At 48.5% G+C, this 20,397-nt stretch overlaps 4 protein-coding genes across 4 annotated transcripts; 2 read left to right on the top strand and 2 right to left on the bottom strand.

Moving 5' to 3' along the window:
- Positions 1-240: 240 nt before the first annotated feature.
- On the bottom strand, positions 241-1,756 carry SAMD00019534_010590 (hypothetical protein; the record flags this gene model as incomplete). The annotated part of the gene is made up of 3 exons (XM_012903026.1): positions 241-1,494; positions 1,571-1,657; positions 1,730-1,756. The coding sequence occupies 3 exons, from the start codon at positions 1,754-1,756 to the stop codon at positions 241-243; spliced, it is 1,368 nt and encodes a 455-aa protein (XP_012758480.1).
- A 359-nt stretch (positions 1,757-2,115) lies between these two features.
- On the bottom strand, positions 2,116-12,475 carry SAMD00019534_010580 (hypothetical protein; the record flags this gene model as incomplete). Its single annotated transcript, XM_012903025.1, has 5 exons — positions 2,116-2,242; positions 2,338-10,140; positions 10,211-10,557; positions 10,626-10,834; positions 10,912-12,475. The coding sequence occupies 5 exons, from the start codon at positions 12,473-12,475 to the stop codon at positions 2,116-2,118; spliced, it is 10,050 nt and encodes a 3,349-aa protein (XP_012758479.1).
- A 592-nt stretch (positions 12,476-13,067) lies between these two features.
- SAMD00019534_010570 (hypothetical protein) lies at positions 13,068-17,083 on the top strand (the record flags this gene model as incomplete). The annotated part of the gene is made up of 4 exons (XM_012903024.1): positions 13,068-13,077; positions 13,149-16,291; positions 16,359-16,851; positions 16,935-17,083. The coding sequence occupies 4 exons, from the start codon at positions 13,068-13,070 to the stop codon at positions 17,081-17,083; spliced, it is 3,795 nt and encodes a 1,264-aa protein (XP_012758478.1).
- A 542-nt stretch (positions 17,084-17,625) lies between these two features.
- Positions 17,626-20,393, top strand: SAMD00019534_010560 (hypothetical protein; the record flags this gene model as incomplete). The annotated part of the gene is made up of 8 exons (XM_012903023.1): positions 17,626-17,745; positions 17,832-18,184; positions 18,265-18,703; positions 18,772-19,100; positions 19,210-19,313; positions 19,407-19,730; positions 19,793-19,984; positions 20,053-20,393. 8 exons carry the CDS (start codon positions 17,626-17,628, stop codon positions 20,391-20,393), a joined length of 2,202 nt encoding a protein of 733 aa, XP_012758477.1.
- Positions 20,394-20,397: the final 4 nt, after the last annotated feature.

Below are 20,397 nucleotides of genomic sequence, written 5' to 3'. Positions count from 1 at the left end.
GTTTGTGTATTTGAAGATGTGGACGCCTGTCGGATGGGTAGAAAGATGGTCGCAAGTGACACCTATGGGTCCAAAACAGATACTTTTACGTCATAAGGTGAAGTCTTTTTGATCGATTCACTGAAAGCCTAAGAAAGGACCATCCAGAAGCTCAAACAAAAAAATCAAAATCATCAAAAATCAAAAATAGGCCCAACTTTGGTGATGGTGCGACCGGATTGTGGACTCACTCCAGCAAGATCAGTCAGCAATGTTGAACTGTTTAATTAGCTCTCGATAGAATGCTACGGCGTTGACTAGGTTGTCAATGTTCAACTTCTCATTGAAACCATGGATGGAACCAAGGTCAGCTCCACTGCCAATGATTGGCATTATGCGATAGATGTTTGATGACACGGGCCAGTAGTGTCGCGTGTCAGTGTTGGCAAACATCAGTCCACTCTTTACCAACAGGTCACCACCAAATGTGTACATCAAGGTGCGTCGCAATGTTTTGTATGTATCAGTCGATATGTTTGAATAGGGCGATGGCGGTAGTGTAGCCTCAATGACCACACTAATCCTGGAATCATTGATCAGTCGATTGTTACGTGCAATGATCGCGTCGATATCATCACCTGGCACTACTCGATGACTGATCCATGCAGTGGCCGATGTCGCCAATACATTAGACTTGATGCCACCGCGGATAAGTGTCACAGTGGTAGTCGTGCGCCTCATATAGTCGAGGAAGGGCACAGCCGAGATGGTCGACGATGGGAACTGTTCCAGGAACTCATTCCTCATGGTGGAGTTGGGCGCGGGAAGTTGGTTGCTCTCGAGTGTCGTGATGGCCTTGGACAGGATGCCGATAGGCGACTGGGTTGAAGGGGGCATCGATGAGTGGCCGCCCTGTCCCTTAGCCGTGATATTGTAGAAAATGTAGCCTTTCTCAAACACACCAACCATCGCTGTGGTTTGTGTGATCAGGCCAGGTAGGAAGCCAGGCGCCATGATTGGCAAGCCTTCATCAATGATCATTTCGGCCGTTATGTTTCGGGACTGCACCAACTCTGATATCTTCTTGTGGCCATCATTGCCACCGATCTCCTCGTCATGGCCAAACGCAAGGAAGACCGTGCGCTCCGGGATGAATGACTTTAGCAACAGTGATTCAACAGCTTCCAAAGCAGCGATCACTATCAATTTGTTATCGATTGCTCCTCGACCCCATATTGTGCCATTCAGGATCACTCCTCCAAAGGGATCGACCGACCATTGGCTGGGTTCGACAGGCACAACATCATAATGACCATTGATGAATATTGGTTTCAGTCTCCTATTGCGGCCTTTCCATTCAAACAACAATGAGTATTGATTGACCACTGTCCTATTCAACTTGGTGTGTACCAATGGATATGTCGTCTCCAAGTATGTTATAAACTGTGTATATGGTGTATAGTTGGTGGGTATCTCACTATCCAATGATTGAGATATTGTTGGGAATTTGATTGCCTATGGAAGGGTGTCATTGTTAGTTATCCATATCCAGCCAGAGCTTTGGAAACATGGAGCACATGTGGATAGGTACATTGGCAAGATTTTGGGCAATGATGTTTGGGTCTTTGGCCTCACATGACAGGGCATCACCCCATTGAAGTGAGTTAATCAGAACAACCTTGATGGTGTATGATTGGGATGTAAGTAATGAGTGGGATTATTCCATGTTTGAATGACGAATCAAACATACAAAGGAGATAATAATGTACAACAACATATTATTATACAAAGATAGATAGATAGATAGATAGATTGATTGATTGATTGATCTGTCCTTTGAATTGGACCTGGTATTTATCGACAGATAGACTTATTGATTGATTGATCAGTCGTGTGTGAATGTGTGGTGGGGTTAGAGGTCAGTTTGATTGATCAGCACAACTCATGTGAGCGTGTGTGTGATGCACAAGAAGGGTTTATTCTGATTGCCTGTTGGACCTCTACACACCTCCGGTGTGGTGTGAATGCAGGTGCAAAGGTGTCATCACGGAAATCCAGACCAAGGAGATTGGCCCTGTAGACTTGCCTCATCCTCAACATGACCTGATCTGGTGATAGCTGGGTGCTGTATGGTTATTAATGAATGTTTGGTTTGGGCGCAGAGACGCTCCACGTTCGTTGGCGACCCTGTGTAGGCAGGTCCATCTCCGACCAGGCGTACACCTTGCCATCAATATCACCTGAGTACAGCTTCTGTTGGTCACTGTTGCGTGTAAATATAGGTACATCACGAGTTGTTAGTAAGTTGGTAAGTCAGGTGCATTGGGTTTGAGTTTGATTAATTGATTGAGTACGTACAGGGTAAGGTAGAGTGTCGTGATGGAGTTGATGTGTGATGTTGGATTGTTTAGCGTCATTCGAAGCACCAGTTCAATCTTCCTCGTATTGGGACAGCTTGTTTTCCTTGTTCCAGCAAACTGCTCGACTGGAGCATCTTCAACAACAACGCCAACGGCTGAAGATGATGATGTTGTTTGTGCAATGGGCTGGTTCTCCATGGACCAAACCTTGATCTTGCCATCACGATGGCCGGTTATAAGAACGTTCTCGCCAAGCCATTCGCGACCCTTGGCCCAGAGACATGAGGTGATCTGGTCATAGACAATCTGCGAAGTGCGGTGTGAAAGTATCAGCTGTCCATTGATTGAGTAGATATTGATGGTTGAGCCGGCGCATGTTGCAACGTCTCCAGTAGTGTCGTGCACGGCCACACACGAGATAGGACTATCATGACCCGTGAGCGTCTTGGAATAGGTGAGCCTGTTCAAGTCCCAAATGATGCAGGTATGATCTTCTGAACCACTGACAATGACAGAGTAGGACCTGGAAGTGGTGAGCGCCGTGATGGAGCCCGTGTGTCCAACCAATCGCTTGGCCAACGATAGCTTCTTCTGTCGCATGTTGTACACGCAGATCATGCTGTCCGCTCCTCCACTCACTCCAGTGTAGCCATCGGATGTGGATGTCAATATGGTCAGGGGACCATCATGATGGTCCTCGAGCACACGAACTGAGCCTCGGATGTCATTGATGTGTAGTCTGATGCTGCCGTCGGGCAAGCCCCACAAGATGTAGCTGTGGTAGTTTGGCGAGACAAAGTGCTTGGTGAGTCCGGCAATGAAGTGTGTTCGTTCGTTCAACACCCTGATCTGACCGACCGGCTCACCAATGTCCTTGATCAGCACGCTGCCCATCGTCTTGTAGTAGAATGGCACGGTGTAGTTTGCCGGATTGCGCTTCTCATGTGGCTTGTCAAAGAGTTGGCGTGGCGTCTGTCCGTAGCTGTTGATCTGTGTGATGGCGGCCTCCTTCTTGATGTGATCAGTGATTGAGTCCACGTTGACTGTGCCCTCGTAGGTCAAGTAGTAGAACACGTTGAGCGCATCCTCTGCAGCCTTGCCCTGCTGCTTGTAGCCAAAGATCAGATCGATCCACTCGTGAAGGTGCTCGGACACGTAGTCCGACTCTAGTGCCTTGCGATGCATGTTGACAAACTCCTGCGCCGAGCCCTTGGCCCAGGGTGGCAGCACCACGTCGTCAATGACCTCGTCCGTCTGGGTAGTTCCAAAGTTGAAGCGGTTGTCATTGCGAAGGAAGTCGGGCAAGTAGAAGAACTCGGGGATAAGCTCGTTGATCGATGTCATGGAGCCCTTGGACGAGACGGCCCATGTGTCGGCGATCGAGTTGAACAGGCGGTCGGCCTGATCCCATCGGCCGCTCTGCATCTTGAGGTGGCGCTGTGAGAAGGGCTCCAGACGCAGAAGGTAGTAGAGTACGATGGCTGACGATGAATAATGCGTGCCATAGTGGAACTTGGGAACGAGATGGCCCAGCTCATTGATCTCTTGGTCATCCCAGCACTCGAATCGCTCGGTGAACTTCTGTGCTCGCACGGGACACTGCGCGCCCATTGGCTTGGCGAGGTCGCGGTAGATGGCAGGATTGGCCAAATCGAGCTCCTCGCTAGTGTAGTCTGACAGGATCCACGGGAACACAGGGTATTGGGTCAGGTCGTTGTAGGTCCTGCCTGCCAGAGTGTTGAGGTACATCAGATACTGGAAGTTGGAGATCAGGCCCTGTTGCCAGAGCAATGTCTGTGACTTGCGCCACATTGATGACGCTCGCTCGTCCTCAACATTGTGCGAGCTGCTCAGCGTGCCTATGTCGCCTGCCGTCGCGTATCCGGGCATGTTCATCACGACGTCGTTGTGGATGGCATCGCGTGTCAGTGAATCGGAAAAGACCACCAAAGTGTTACGACCATCCGTTGAGAACAACTCTATGGCAACGTCGCGTAGTAGGTAGCGACGCTTGAGTATGTCCTGCACATCGTCGTAGGAGAGCTTGAGACAGTTGTGCGAGATGACCTTGCGAGTGGGCATGAGCGAGCCCTCGAGCAGCCACTCCAGGTTCAGCTTCTCTTCGACCTCGGATATCTCGCCAGTCTTGTCATCCTTGGAGTATCCGTTGATGATGTACATGTTATGCACGCACAATAAAAAGATACTCTCCACCTTGTCCATGCCGTCGATCGCACCACAGTTGTAAAGCACGGTGCTGAGGCGTGGGTCGCCCTCCTTCTTGGCGCGCATGAATGCCTGGTCTGTTGTGTCGAGCATTCTTGTGAATGATAGGTTGTCCTCCTCTTCGCTACCATTGTTGTTGTTGTTGTTGCTCATCGAGTTGTTTGTGTCGTCATTGTCGCTGTCTGTGTCGTCCATGTTGGCCTCGGCAATGTCCACATCATGATCAAGTGGTGCGTTGTGAACTGGCAGAGAGCTGGACATATCGTCCGTTGCCGTCTCATCGTCCTCGTCATTGTTGTTATTGTTGTTGTTGTTGTCGTCGGCCAGCCCATGTGCGCATGGTGATTGTACGATGGACTCATCTGTGGAAGAGCGCAATGACTCGGGTGGAGTGAGGTCGGATGCGGAGGTATCGATGGTTGACTCTGAGATGAGCTTTGTGTTGATACTGGACGATGTACTTGTGATGTCCATGCTGTTGATGCTGCTGCTACTTCCTCCACTACTTGATAGAGTGCCCTTGTTGGATGAGGGCGTTGCGGGTGTGGACGGTCGGCTGCGAGTGTTGTCGCTGCCAGTGGTTGGGGGAGGAGGTGGAGGTGGAGGCATGTTGGCTGTGCTGCTTAGAAGCATTGGAGATGCCTCTGGTGACTCGGTGGATTCCAACGTCTTCCAATATGCAGACTCGATCTGATTGACAGTCGATGGATCCCTGATCAACTCCATGAAGCTCTTGCTGTCCTCGCTGGTGGGGGCCATCACTGATGAGGAGTCAATGATGGTGGCGGCCTCGGACTCAGCGACGGTCGCAGCCTCGATATAACGATAGTTCTTGTAAAAGTCGTAGTTCTTCTCCATCTTCTTCCTCATGCGGTACGGGCCTTCGGTAGAGTCCAGCTTGAACTTGTCGAGTGGCGACGAGCCGGATGGGCCCCACACGGCACGCTCACGCGTCACCTGGTCAAGCATCATCTTGAGCTGCTTGGAGATAAACCGATTGCGACTCTTCTCGTTGTTCTTGATGCGCTTTGCGCGTTCGGTCTCGGCCGCCTTGAACTGTCCGATCTTCTTACTCGTGTGTATCTGGTTCTCCAGACTGTTGTCCGACACGCGCTTCTTATCCCTGTCGCGGCGGGCCTCGCGGTCCTTCTTGGCGCTGGAATATGCGCTCGAGTTCTCCACCTCGATCTTCTTCTCTGTCTTGAGGTAGGCCTGATGTACACGCTTGGCATTCTCCTCAAACACGACCTCGACTGATGTCTGATTCTCGCGTAGCCACTCCTCGAAGCGATTGATGTCATTGACCATCAACTCGAAGCCTGGACGCAGGTCTAGAACCTCGCCACCACGGTTCTGCGACTTTAGACACAGCAACGAATCGATGGTGTCGGAGAAGGGAGAGCGCAACAGGAGTAGCAGAGCCCATAGCTTGAGTGCTGTGCCAGTGGTGTCCTCGCCAATGAGCTTGTAGAGGCGGTAGCAGAATGAAAGGACAAAGTCTGTGTCGCCTGTGTTGGCGCTGATCACAATGCGCTGATGATTGATGATGTGATTGATGGTGAAGTAGCGCTCGGCCTCGAGCTCAGGACTGGTGAGCAGGAGGAGGATCACTCTATTGAGACTGCGATAGAGCTGTTGCACCTGCTTGGGCGAGCGACGGTCGTCAGCGTCAAACTTGTCCAGGACGCGCACGAGGAACAGGAATACGCGTTTGGCGATCGACTTGTAGCTGTCGATGTTGGCGCGGTCCACAACCATCTGACAGAACTTCACAAAGTTGCCCTGTACCAGTCTGTTGTCGCTCATCTCCACAAACTCAGTCTTGGTTATATTGGTCTCCATCACATAGAGGATGTCGCCCAACATGCGCTGATGATAGGCAATGATGTCTTCCTCGCGAGCAAATGTTGGCGTTGAGTCTAGCACGGCCTCAATGATCTGGATGGCCTTGTTGGACTTGTGTAGCGCAGACAGTGCGATCTGACACAACAGGTTGAGGATGAGGTCGAGCACGCGGTCCTTCTTCATTCCCGTGCCTATTCCTGTGTTCTGCTGTTGTGTTGGGTCCATGAGTGGCGTGCTCATGGTAGTTGTTGGATGGAGAGCGAATGTCTCGTGAGGGAAGAGGATGGAGATGAGGTACTCGATGGTCGTGACGCTGTAGCACTCGGTCTGGAAACTTGGGTTCTCGTTGAACAGGTACTCGAGGTACTTGAGCACTGTATGATTCATGTTGGAGATGGCCTCAATCGTGATCGACGTGGACATGGTTGGTGCGATGCCAATGTCCATTGACAAAAGGCTGGTACTCGATGATTGACTGATTGATATTGGCGATGGCATCATCGTCGTTGTCGTGGTCGAAGTTGATGAGGTAGGCGTTGTGTTTGGGAATGGCTGATCGATAGACTGAGCAATCGACAATGGTGATGCTGGCAACATGCTACCGCTTGGTGGCGTTTGGAGCGCAACCATGGGGGACAATGAGAATGAGAGTCCACCAGCCAACATGTTGAAGTTACTGTCGACGAATGATCCAAACTGTGCAGCATTGCTTGGAGACTTGATCTCTTCGAATGATCGCCTGATCAATGAGAGAATGAGGTGCGCGGCATCGATGCTGTACAACTTCTTCTCGCTGGAGCGATGAAGATTGATCAGCATGTGCAGGTCGAGGCGACTGGGCGTCTCGGCGGCGTGCAGATCGAGCAGGGCGGGTGGACTGCTGCCCAGAAGCAAGTGTAGCAGGGTGAGGTAGATCTCCTGGTGGCAGTGGAACTTGGCCAGCGACACTTCCAGCAGACGGAATCCATCCTTCTTGATGAATGTGGCGAGATAGTTGGGCTTGATCAGGAACAGTGCACATACGATCTTGAGCGCCAGCGACACGGACAGTGGGGGATGGGCTTCGCGGATAAAGAAGAAGCACCAGAAGGGTGAGACACGCGCGTAAATGGCGCTGGTGTCCTTGGTCACCGTGATGACCTGGAGGAACATCTGGAGCACAGAGTTGATGATCCGGTTCTTGCGCGTGTCGACTGGTACGTGGCGGCGACGCTGATGCTTCATGTTTAGGCCGCAAATGAGGAAGGCCGACAGCACGCCAATGTCTTGCTCGACTAGCTTCTCGCAAAACACCGCGTACAACATCTTGATAACGATGTTGACAGTCTCCTCGCACACAGTGTCTGTGTTGAGGATGTCAAAGAGGTCCTGCACAATACGCAACTTGCGCAAGATGGCCGTGTTGAACATGTACTGATGGTTGTCCACGATGACATCATGCAGGCCCATCAGCATGTACTGACGCAGCTCGACACTCAGGTGCTTCCAGATCGTGTGGTTCATCAGAAGGCGCTTGCAAGCGCTCCAGTTGGATATGGTACCCTCGCGGCGATTGACAACGCCCGTTACCGTCGTGTTGCCGTTGATGCCCACGAGGTCAAACAGCAAGTCCACTGTGCTTGTCGTGAAGAGGTGTGGACGGCTTTTCAAGATCCATGCCATCACTTCGTAGCCATTGATCTGGGTCATCTCGTGGGTGTTCTTGGGATGGTTCTGGACGACACCAACTAGCAGACGGATGGCATCCTCAAAGGTCTCGTGCGTCTTGGCCTTCTCAAGCAGCATCAGGATGACAGACATGCCGCCAATCTTGGCGATATCGTCGGCCACCTTGTTGCCACGGAAAGCCTCGATGCAGCCCATGAGTTGGCCGCGCTGATGTCGCACGCTCTGATTGATGATCTCCTCGGTGAAATCAATGTCTTTGACGCCAAAGTCCACATTGTTGCGTGTCTCGCCAATGACACAATCGATCTGGGGAGGCAACTGTGTCTTCTCGCTCGTGCTCTTGACGCACTGTCCACGTACTTTGATTCGTTTGTTGTCCGCACACAGGCCCACTAGGATGGACTTCTCATCGACCTTGATAGACATCTTGGTGAAGTTAAGTGGGCCGAGGCTGTCGTGGTACTTGAGCTCCTCGATGGCCACAAGGTTGTGATGGTTGATGATTTCGAACGTTTGGTAGGGCGCGAACTTGCCCTGGAAGTTGGCGCAGTAGTTTGGCCCCAGGAAGAATATCGAGTTGATGTGCTCAGTGTTTAGCGTGTCCTCAATCATGTAGAATTGGCCAATGCGCCAGATTTGCTCGCCAGGATATCTGTTTCCAATGGCTCCAGTGCCAATCTCGCAGAACAAGTTGCTTCCAGCTGTGGCCATGGCAGGGTATTGTGCCTTGGACACGGTGTGCTTCGAGGGGAAGCCATTGATGAACAGCTTGACCTCACTTCCAGCCAACAGACGGCGATTGTAGTGAACCAGACCGACGTGGTACCAGCGGCCCTGCTCAAAGCGCTCGGGGAACTCGATGGTGAACTTGTTGCCATTGAGTACGCTGAGCATCATCGTGCCGTTCTTGATCAGCAGTGCCACGCTTGACTTCTTGTCGTCTGAGTAGAGGTGCATTAGGTCGATCTGTGGTCCGCTCTTCTCAATGTACAGCCAAAAGAGAATGGTGTAGCCGCTGGCGGGCGGCCATGCATGTTGCTGTAGTGGCAAGTGTATGTATGCGTACGACAACTTGTCGTTTGGATTGAACTCAAAGTATGGTGGAGTGGGCGGCGACTGGGCCATTGCAGCCAGGATCTTGAGCAGAACGGCTGGAGAGTTGTCCAGTTGCAGCAACTTGACAAACTGGCGCAGCTCGGACGCAGACAGACAGTTGGCGCCGACGGTCTGCATCAGACTGAGAAGATGTGGCTGCAGAGGATCGCTGCTGTCGACCAGGGTCTCAGAGAACTTGGTCAGGATCCAGTCGGGGATCGACAGCTTGGCCAGTGACTCCTGGTTAGAGCGACCATAGTTGGCCATCTGACTGATGCGCTTGACGATCTCCTGCACGTGCACTGGGTTGGCAATCTCAGGAATGATGTCCATAATGACAATGAAGGCATTGACGTTCCTAATGGGCATGCAGCAGTCGTCGTCCGTCCTGCCGCTCAGGTTCTCTGTGGTCATGTCAAACAGTTGGCTGACAACACGTGTCGCGTGCTCAGTCTGCAGCACGCCCGTCATTATAAGACCGCGTGCAAATGTCGAGTATCCTATCTGCTGCTCGAATGACGTTCGATTGTTCGTGTTGCCCGACATTGCCGATGTTGTGACCCTACATATCGCTTCCAACAGCAGTAATCTCTGCTCAATATACTCCTCTTTGTTGTCTCTGTTGTCGCAGCTGTCCAATATTGGCGCGCCAACGCCATTGTTGTTGTAGTCATCACACTCCTTAAAGCATGACTCCAATTGAAGCAACACTGAGAGGATGGCTACGAAACCATCATGCTCGCGGAATGAATCCCTAGCAAACTTTGAGATGTTGAACAACTTGTTGATGGCATTGATAATGTCTGTACGCATGCGTGTGCTACGACCTTTCAGCGTGCATATCAGGTCGTTAAACTCTTGCTGTGATGTGTCAGGGTCGTGCTTGATCAGCTGCTGTACAATCCTAAGTGCCTTTGATCGAACGAATGAGTGAGGCACCAACGTCAACAGGGTCTGAGCGAGATCACTATGTATGATTGATCATTCATTGTTAGTCCACGGACATTCATTCAAATCATTGTATAAATAGTACTTACCATTTCCTGGCATAATTGAGGTTGTCTGTGTTGTCGCCTAACAACATGTATGTGGCGTCAAGGACGATGGGGTAGGCCTCGACAAGCTTGTGATTGGGTGGCAGGGTTATCTGTGTGCGGTATCGATCGATCACGCTGAGCAGGCCGTCCAACAGTCCTGCCTCGCGAATCATCTGGCGATACTTGTGATCAAAGTTCACGATTGTCGTTATCAGCTGATAGACGACGTCGAGTGTGGACAATGATGGCTGTCCATTCATGATCAAAGATGAGTAAGCTCGCAGCTCTTGAAATGGTACGCATTCCAACTTTGTTACAACTGCACTAACAATCGTCATAATGTGTAGCTAATGAGCGTGTGGCGGTATGTTAGCGCCTGCGTATTGATTGAGTATAGGCTCCATCTCTCACTCACCTTTAGAAGGTCGCCAAGCTCGGCGTACATCAGGATGAACTTGGCCAGTGTATCATGATGTCGAAGTAGTTGGTAGTTAATTGGATTGATGGTGTACAATGTGAGGATTCGCTCAAGTAGTTGCTCGCGTCTCACTTCGATGTTGCTCCGCAGGAAGTACTGTTCAAACACTTTGAATGCAGCCTCGTTCCTTACGATGCTCTCTTGATCTAATGAATGAATGGCGTGAGGCGATGATGTAAGTAAGCCAGCCAGTCATAGTAAGGTTAATCATTCATTAACATACGCGCTATATCTTTGATGATGGATTGTGTGATTGGTTTCTGGTAGGGTATTTCTAGACCCTCGCTGGCATGATGGAGTGTGATCGGTCCATGTCCAACGCAGGTCAATGCATAGACACAGTCCAATAGACAGCTGAACAGTTCGTTGTCCTTTGATGATAATGACCCTGATCCAGATCCAAGTGATGGTGATGATAATGTTGAGGTTGATGATGAGAGTGATGGTGATGCGTGTGAAGATGGCGCCACCTGATCCAAGTGTACCAATGTGTTGACAAGAAGTAAGTATCCACCAGCTCGCGTAAAGTCATCCATTAACAATACTGATCGCTTGCAGGACTCTTGAAGCAATTTGACGAGTACCTGTATCAGCCTGACCGACGCCTCGGTATGTTGTTGTCCACTGCTGCCGCTGACGCCACTGACGCCACTGCCACTACTCAGGCTATGAATGGCATTATGTATAATCTTCTTGTCGTTGATATAATGGATTGTGTTTGATTGAAGGTCGGTCAAGGCATGAGGGATTAGCATCATCTTGATCCGCAGTGCGTTGTGTGATTGTTGGTTGTTGGCAAGTAGGGAGAAGAAGAGGGCCAGTGCGTCTGTTCGCTGCAGTTCCTCCAGTGCGCCCTTGTGTGATATGATGTTGTAGAGTATGTTGATGATGCGGTCCTCCACGACGCCCTTGAACTCCTCCAGCAGGGTGTAGGGCGACACAAACATGTACTGTAGTACACGCACCAGACATGATGGCATGGACTGCTCCACCATCACATCGCACGCAGCCTTGCACGATGAGAGCAACTCGATGGTGTAGATCAGTTCGAAGCCGCAGCTGGCTGGCCCACATTGGGTGAGGTAGCGAACGATCTCTGACTTGTTGGAGCCGTGTGCATGCGTCAGCTCCTGAATGTCCTTGATAAAGTGCTTGATGACGGCGAATGCAAACGCCTTGGTGTTGCCGCCGACGAATATATCGTTCATGTTTTGCAGGTCGATGCCATGCTCCTCGAGCAGGGCGATAAAGTGCGGCAGTACCATGTTGAGTTTGACCAACCTGTCCTTCTCAGACTTGCTCGCCACATACTCCTGCCATAGCACTCTCAGTTTTGTTGTTGAAGTCACCGCAGCGCCCTGTCTAATCGCGGCCACATCACTATCAATCATTATACTCCATATATCGATTGGAGTAGTATCTATCTCTATCTGTTGTTGTTGTGTAAGTTGTTGTGTCTGTTGTTGTGCTTGATAAGTTGGAGACTCGACTTGTTTGTTGTTGAGTGCTGCCATCGGTGGTATGTTCATGGTAAGACGCATCCAGTTTGGAGGTGTTGGCGGTGTAAGAGGATGTAAAGACATTGGTGAAGTGACCTCTGGTGTCACATCATGTTGATGATGTTGTTGTTGTTGTACATTCTCTTTGTCATCATCAATATGTTGTTGTTGATGCTGTTGATGTTGTTGTTGTTCATTTGTTGATAGTTGTACATTGGTAGTATTATTGGTGGCGGTACTATTGTTGTTACCGCCACCAAACACTATACTCTTCATCTTTCTAAACATTCTATGTTTCTTTCTTTCTTTCTATCTCTCTCTCTCTCCCTCTCACTCTCTCTATCAATCACGATCGAAACAAAGATTTATTTAGATGTTATGGGATTGTTGATGATCAAACAAGTGAGCAATTATTGCCTGGGATGGTTGAGTGAAGGTGTGAAGTTGGGGGGAAAGTCACATCTCACGTTCATTAATGAAAGAATTCAACACTAATTTTCGTTTCACTCTATCTCACTCACAACTTCCATCAACAACTATCTTTGTTAGTTATTTGAATCAAGAGACCATTAAAATTTAATTATTTACCACTCACACACCTCTTTCGACTTCTCTCACACACACACACACACACAAACATAATAACTCTCAAACAAGCAAACAACTCACTCACTCATTCACTTCAACAACTCTATCTCTATCTTTTGTACCATTATAACAACATATTGATACTACTACTTGTAATAACTAACTTAACTAACAAGCATATATTCAATCAATCAATCAATCAAACAAACAAACATTTTAATAATAATATTTAATAATAATAACTGGGATTGCTAGCAGACACAACAATCAATAACTATCTTACAAAGAACTCATGAGTAATGGTATGTATGATTGATTGAATGATATATATAAACAATATATTAATAATAATATATACACCAATAATATATAGGTTATTCAATGAATCCAATGCAGCAACAACAACAACAACAACAACAATTAATACTACAACAACAACAACAATTGCAACAACAGCAACAACAACAGCAGTACTATATGAATCAATCAAGTTCATTCTCACAGCAGACACAGCAGGTTTATTATAGTTCAGCTGCAGGCGCTGCTCCTGCTCCTCAACAACAATATGGGAACAATGGTTTCATTCAGCCTATGAACCAAATGAACCAGATGAACCCACAACAGCAGCAGCCCCAGCTTCAGCAGTTCCCATCGATGCAGCAAATGAACCAAATGAACCAAATGAACCCACAACAGCAGCAACAACAACGAATGCAACAACAACAAATACAACAAAACAATATGATGATGTCACCGATGAACCAAGTCAAGCAGCAACAACTACCACAACAACAACAGATGGGTATGATGCAACCGATGCAACCAATGCAACCTTTACAACCAATGTCCGCCATGCAACCTTTGGTCAACAGTGGTGGCAACAGCAACAACAACACTGGAAGCACAGGCAACTCATCATTGGTCAACAGTGGTGGCAAGAATTCATCCGGTGCACCGACCAACAAGGACAGGTGGTTCCCGACAAAGGATAATGACCCATTCTTTACGATCGAGCAGGAGGTCCGTCGTCCCCAATACAAGGCTGCCAACTGGAACGATGAGAACAAGTACAAGGAGATCATCAGCTCGTTGAACCTGCCGACTCCGCAACAACAGCAACAGATGCAGTTGCAGCAGCAGATGCAGCAGCAGCAAGCCATGCAGGGTCAGATGATGCCCATGCAGGGCATGCCTCAGGGAGTGAACAGTGGTGGACAGCAGCAGAACAACATGATGATGCCAATGCAGGGCATGACTGGCCCACAGGGATTGCCTCAGGCCATGGGTGGTCAAAACGCCATGATGCCAATGCAGGGCATGCCTCAGGGTATGATGCCCAATCAAATGATGCCAATGCAAGGCATGACTGGTCCTCAGGGCATGATGATCAACCCAATGATGCCAATGCAAAACATGGGTGCTACTGCAGGAATGATTCCAAACCAGATGATACCAATGCAAGGATTGCATCCAATGGGCATCGCCCAGCCATCGACCAGTGTGGACATGAACCAGCTCAACTTGATCAATCAACAAATCAACCAACAGCTCAATCCAATGGCCGCCCAACAGGCACAGCAACAACAGCAGCAGCAACAGATGAATATGATGCAGCAGCAACAGCCAATGATGAACAACAACATCATCATGCCACCACCAGTGTCCAATCATGTGATGAACCAACCAAGCTCAGTGTTCAAGGCAAGCGTGTCTCCATCGTCTTCGCTCACTGGACAACAACAGAAGCAATCGATGCCGGCATCGGCCTCTTCACTCAACGGCCAGAACAATTCGCTCTCACCCACGTCGTCTGGTTCACACACATCGCTCACAAACAGTCTGCCCTCGCCTCCAAAGGTTGTCAGCAACAATGCGCCAAACACTGGCAGCATTGGATCAAAGTCTGACCTGGTCATTCCTCCCATCCCCCAGCATCTCCAGGCCGGCAACTCCTTTGCCAACCCCAACAAGCATGGCAACACAGCTGCCTTGGCCAGTATCATCCAGCCTAACCAGCAGATGCAACAGCAGCAACCACAGCAGCATCAATCATACTCAATGATGCAACAAAACACATCGATCACATCGTCATCGAGTGTTCAGGCAGCATCACCAAATATGTTTGCGTTTGAGCAGATGACCATCGCGCCACTACCTCAGCAAATGCCACAGTTACAACAGATGCCATCACTCTTTGGTGATCAACAGCAGGCACAGCCACAGGCACAGCCCACTTCTGATCCATTCACCGAGGAGATGTTGAGGAAGCAGATGGAGGAGCGCATAAGGAAGGAGGTGGAGGAGAAGCTTAGGAAGGAGTTTGAGGACAAGGCGGCCGCCGAGAGAATGGCCGCAGCTGCCGCCTCTGCCGCCGCTTCCAAGAGCAAGCCCAGCAGCAGCAACATCAACACCAATCCATTTATACTGCCACCACCATCACATACAACTACAACATCCAGTCACACATCTTCGAGCAGCACGACGACCACGAGCAGCATGGCACCGACCGCTGCCGCTTCCTCGGCCGCATCCTTCCCACTCGACCTGTTTGAGGACATCACCACATCGACGTCCTCGTCTAGCAGCCACCTTACAACGACGACCACCACCAACAACATCCCTACCTCTGCGTCGGCTAGACCAATATCCCCACCATCAGTGTCGGGCATCGAGAAGGACAAGCTGAAAAAGGAGTTGGAGAACCTGCACAACGCCTCAAAGAAGGCCGGTACCACGCCCACCTCCACCTCCAATGCCAAGGCTCACTCATCGATCCATTTGAGCGAGCCCAAGAAGGAGACGCCCAAGCCACGCTCCAAGACCGTCTCGTTCTCGCCAAACATCGTCACCACTGAGAAGAAGACCACATCATTTGAGTCGGAGGAGACGACCAAGAAGTCAAACCTCAAGACATCGACAATCACCACCACCACTGCCGCTGCCCTGGCGCCACACGCACCTAACCCACCATCGCGTCCCGCCAAGGTCGACACCAGCCCCGACCTGTCAACCTCGTTTGAGTCGGTGTTCATCCCGCCCAAGCCAGTGCGCATTATATCCCGCGACGAAGCTGCCACCATTATACAGTCGCACGTACGTCGTTGGAAGTGCCGCAGAGAGTACAAGCGCGAGCTGCTCAGGACCAAGGCGATCAAGGAGCTCATCAACACTGAGCACACATACGTCGACGGCCTGGAAAAGATGATCGACCACTTTGCCTACCCGCTGCGCGGCATGTGCCACGCCGACGTGCCCATCATCTCCAAGGAGGAGGTCGACCTCATCTTTGGCAAGCACGAGGCCATCCTACGAATCAACAGCGAGCTGTACAGACGACTGGTCGAGAGGATCTGCAAGTGGAACATGACACAGCGCATCGGTGACATTCTCGTGGACATTGTCACACGCGATGAGTTCAAGTTGATATACAACAGCTTCACACTCTCCTACCAGACTGTCCTCACAGCCATCGACAAGTTGTCCAACTCCAAGAGTCAGTTCAAAGCTTTCCTAAAGGTATGTCAACGCACAAGCATGACACCATTCAATCAATCACTAACCAACTCGATCACTCTTGGCACAGAACTCTGAGAAACTACTTTGGAACAATGGAAGCTTGACAGGTACCAACCTTCAGGCATTGCTCATCACTCCATTGCAGCGCATCACTAGATATCACATGATGTTGAAGGAGATCATTAAGAACACTAAGCCATCACATCCAGACTATGATAACCTGTGCATCGCATTGTTTGAGGTGCAGGACATCTGTGCAGACGTCAATGAGAACCAGCGCAAGGAGGAGAACGAAAAGATCCGCATCCAGACACTGACCAGCATTTCCAACAGGATCGAGTCCAAGCCAAAGGACCTCCAGCTCGTCTCTGACAGTCGCTTCCTGATCCGCGAGGGTCATCTCACTCAATATGGCACTGATCAGGAGAAGGGCAAGGAGCGCACCTACCTGCTCTTCAACGACCTCTTGCTGATAGCCAAGGAGAGCAAGAAGAAGCTTCAACTCAAGAACACCGTCCCCTTGCAGAACCTTCGCTTCAAGAATCTCCCTGATGGTCAGAGTAAGTCTCATTTAACCAATCAATCATTCAATCGGATCAATCGTTAGCTTACTCACTCACTCAATCATCACTCAAACCAACAGAGCTTCATGGCATTGTAACAAAGAACGCTTTGGAGCTACAGTTCAGTGGACAGGCGATGATGTTTTACACAGAGACGGCTGAGGAGAAGGACTCTCTACTCAAAGAGATGGAGATCGTCGTGTCTTCATTCAGCGTCATACTGAAGTAAGATGATTGATTGAGACGTGGCATGTCAAGTCTAGTCACGTCCGTCCGATGACCCCTTTCACTGGGTCCACATTGATCATCGATCATCATTGCTTTATTATTATTTATATATATATATAAGAACTATGTAATATGTATTTATATATCCCAACAACAACAACAACTCAAAAAAAGACTGTACAGATGTTATCCAAACCTCAAACATTGGATGGATGTGGAGGAATCATCCCTATCTTTCCCTTCGCTCGCCCTTGCTCTCCCCCCCTTATACTGCTGCTGTTGCTGTTGCAGTTGAAGGACCAACAGCTCACCACCATGTCCCTATAACATTATTATTATTATTAAACATTATTATTAGTATTATTGCTTGCTAATCATTGCATTCTTGAGTTGCCAACCAATCAATCTTGGACAACCCTTGCCTCACACCCACCCACACACATATACTCACGTGCTCGATCAGCTGATCAAAATGGAGGGAAGACGAATGATGAAGTTGCATTTGTGTTATTAGTACATAGTATAACAAAGTTGAGATACATTATGAAGCAGTTCAATCCAACATTGAGACAACTCAAGAGTACATACATAGGATCATCATGTGTCGATCAGTCTGACAGTGATCAGTTCTTAATCACTCTTTCACAATCTATTATGATCTTTGTATGTTTGATTGATCGGTCGAATGAATGAATGAATGGTCGCCAGTCATTCACTAACATCCAACACCCTTTTGATACGTTATATAGAGTCCTTTGGATGGCACTGGAATACATCAATATAGTATGTTGGATATGCCGCCATTGAGAAGTAGTTACAACTTGAATAAGGGAGTGATGTACGTTAGACAGGATACATTGTCAAGTAGTCCACACTTTAGACAGGCTAGATTCTCACCGTTGATCAATGGTGGACGACCACTCATTGCAGCGTGCACCAATGACTTTCACGTGCACATCTTTGCCCCGCCCAACCTTGCACTCAACACCTTCAAACCCGACTGGCAAAGCGTCGCCGTCTTCTCCGACTACCTCTTTGAGCACTTTGAGAAGAACGACTTCAAGCAACCCGATGACGATGGTGATAGCTATCAATGGAAGGAGTAAGTTGTGGTACATTGCCCTCATCTGGAATCATCCATCACTCACTCAATCACTCAATCAATCAATCAATCAATCACAGGCAATATGTCATAATCAATCGATCACTTGATGTCAATGACAATCATGTGAGACAATCAGAGCTGATGGATACGTTGTGTTTGGATTGGTCACCTTCATTCGAGACCGTGGTCAATGGTGCTGTATTGCAACGCACTTCATTACTGGCATTGGGCAGCAAGCGCAAGCTGACTCTTTGGTCCTTCAATCTCGAGTCCAACAGCTCAGACATCAAATCAATGTTCAAACACTTTGGAACATATCGTCCAGGACGTGGATGGATACAACAACTTCAATGGGCACCATATATGATCAACAATCGACCTGTACTAGCTGTTGCCACCAGTCGCGGAGCAGTCTACATTCACACATTTGACCAAGATGGCAACATCGAACAACTGGCACAAGTCCTCGAACAAGATGACTCACCAATCACTTTCCTGGATTGGTCCAAATCACATGTATGTTTGATTGATCGAGTGATTCAGTTATTGATCAATTGAGTACTAATCAAACTTATATATTGTAGGATATACAAGAGAGCATATTGGTCATTGGCAAGGGTATTGGATTCCATTTATATCAACCAATGAAGAAGTTGTTGTCACCATTGCTATCATTTGGACAGGTTGGCAACATCACTGGCGCATTCTTCCTCACGTCCAACCAATTCTATACATCATGTGCCGATGCAACATTATACAAGTTCACAACAACTGAACGCTATTGGAAATCATTAGACATTAAGGATCTAAATGTGGAGAGAATTGGTCTACCCTATGACCCACAAGAGAAGTCAGAGAACTACTTCCATGCACTTCCATCTCCCAATGGAATGTTCCTAATCGTTGGAGAGAAGTAACTATCGATCACGATCAATCATTCAAAAATGGATGATGGAATCATTCCACTTCCACTCAATCACTCCACTCATACTAACCATTGTCATCCATGTCCATGATCATAGTGTACCAGGTGTCAAGGCAATGTTCAAGGTACATAACCTATCATCAGCCATCAAGATTTATCATACCTTGGACTTTGACAACTATCTACTCAGTTTCATCAAGAGTAATTACTTGGATTGATCGATCGATTGAATGAATGAATGAATGAATGACTTACACCTACCTCCATCCATCCATCCAACGAATTACATTGCAGGATACAATCAAAACAAGGACAGCCTGTCAAAGATATGGGATGTACTGGTGTACCAACAATGTTTGAATGAACATCAGTTGGTGGAAGTATTGGACACTATTATTGCCGAGTTGGATCGTCTACAGAATAAGAAGAACAACAGTCTAAATGATTACTACCACCTCTACATCCTATTCATATACACGTACAACTCAATCAAGACATTATATCCAAAGAGATTGATCGATCAGTGGACCAACCTTTGCAAACTATTCATGTCCAAGATTGACATGGTCTACACCGTCAAGATATTATCCAACTTCTTGACAAACCGCAAACAATATCGTAAGTTGATTGACATCATCCACACACTCAATCATTCACTCACTCAATCGATCAATCAATAGCACTACTGGATCATGAACGTACATCATTACTATTGATGTGTGATTGGCTACTGGAGATCAATCATGAGAATGTGATCAGTGACAAGGATACACAGTTGTCCACTGCCAAACAAGTGTACGCACTCCTGAATGAACCAATACCAGATCCAAAGAGTCTGCCACACCGTGAGCAATGTGTCTATTGTCAAGCAGGTAAGTAGCCCTCGCTCACTCACTCAATCACTGTCCATGACCGACACTAACAACAACAACAATGATAGACGTTGCCAACAAACCATTGTCGAGTGGATCTGGTGAGCCTGAACAATGTGGTAATGGATGCGCATTGTCAAGATGCCAGAGGACCAAGCTGTTGTTGAACACTCACATCCTGTTCCATTGTGATATGTGTTTGATGAAGTCATTGATATTCAAGAGGGAGGCGACATCAGTGATCGCCGCCAACGATGCGACCACATCAAACATATTCAAGACATTCAACTTCATGAACTTGTTGACGCAGAAAGAGGTGGACAACCAACGACCGTCCTGTTTATATTGCGGCTGTACCTACATTAGAAAGTCGCCATTCGATAGCACTGCTACAGCAATAAATCCATGATCAT

The sequence above is a fragment of the Acytostelium subglobosum genome, assembly GCF_000787575.1.
Source record: "Acytostelium subglobosum LB1 DNA, scaffold: scaffold2, whole genome shotgun sequence".
Lineage (NCBI taxonomy): Eukaryota > Evosea > Eumycetozoa > Acytosteliales > Acytosteliaceae > Acytostelium > Acytostelium subglobosum.
Note: the sequence above shows the minus strand (reverse complement) of the source record. Positions and strands in the feature narration are given on the sequence as shown.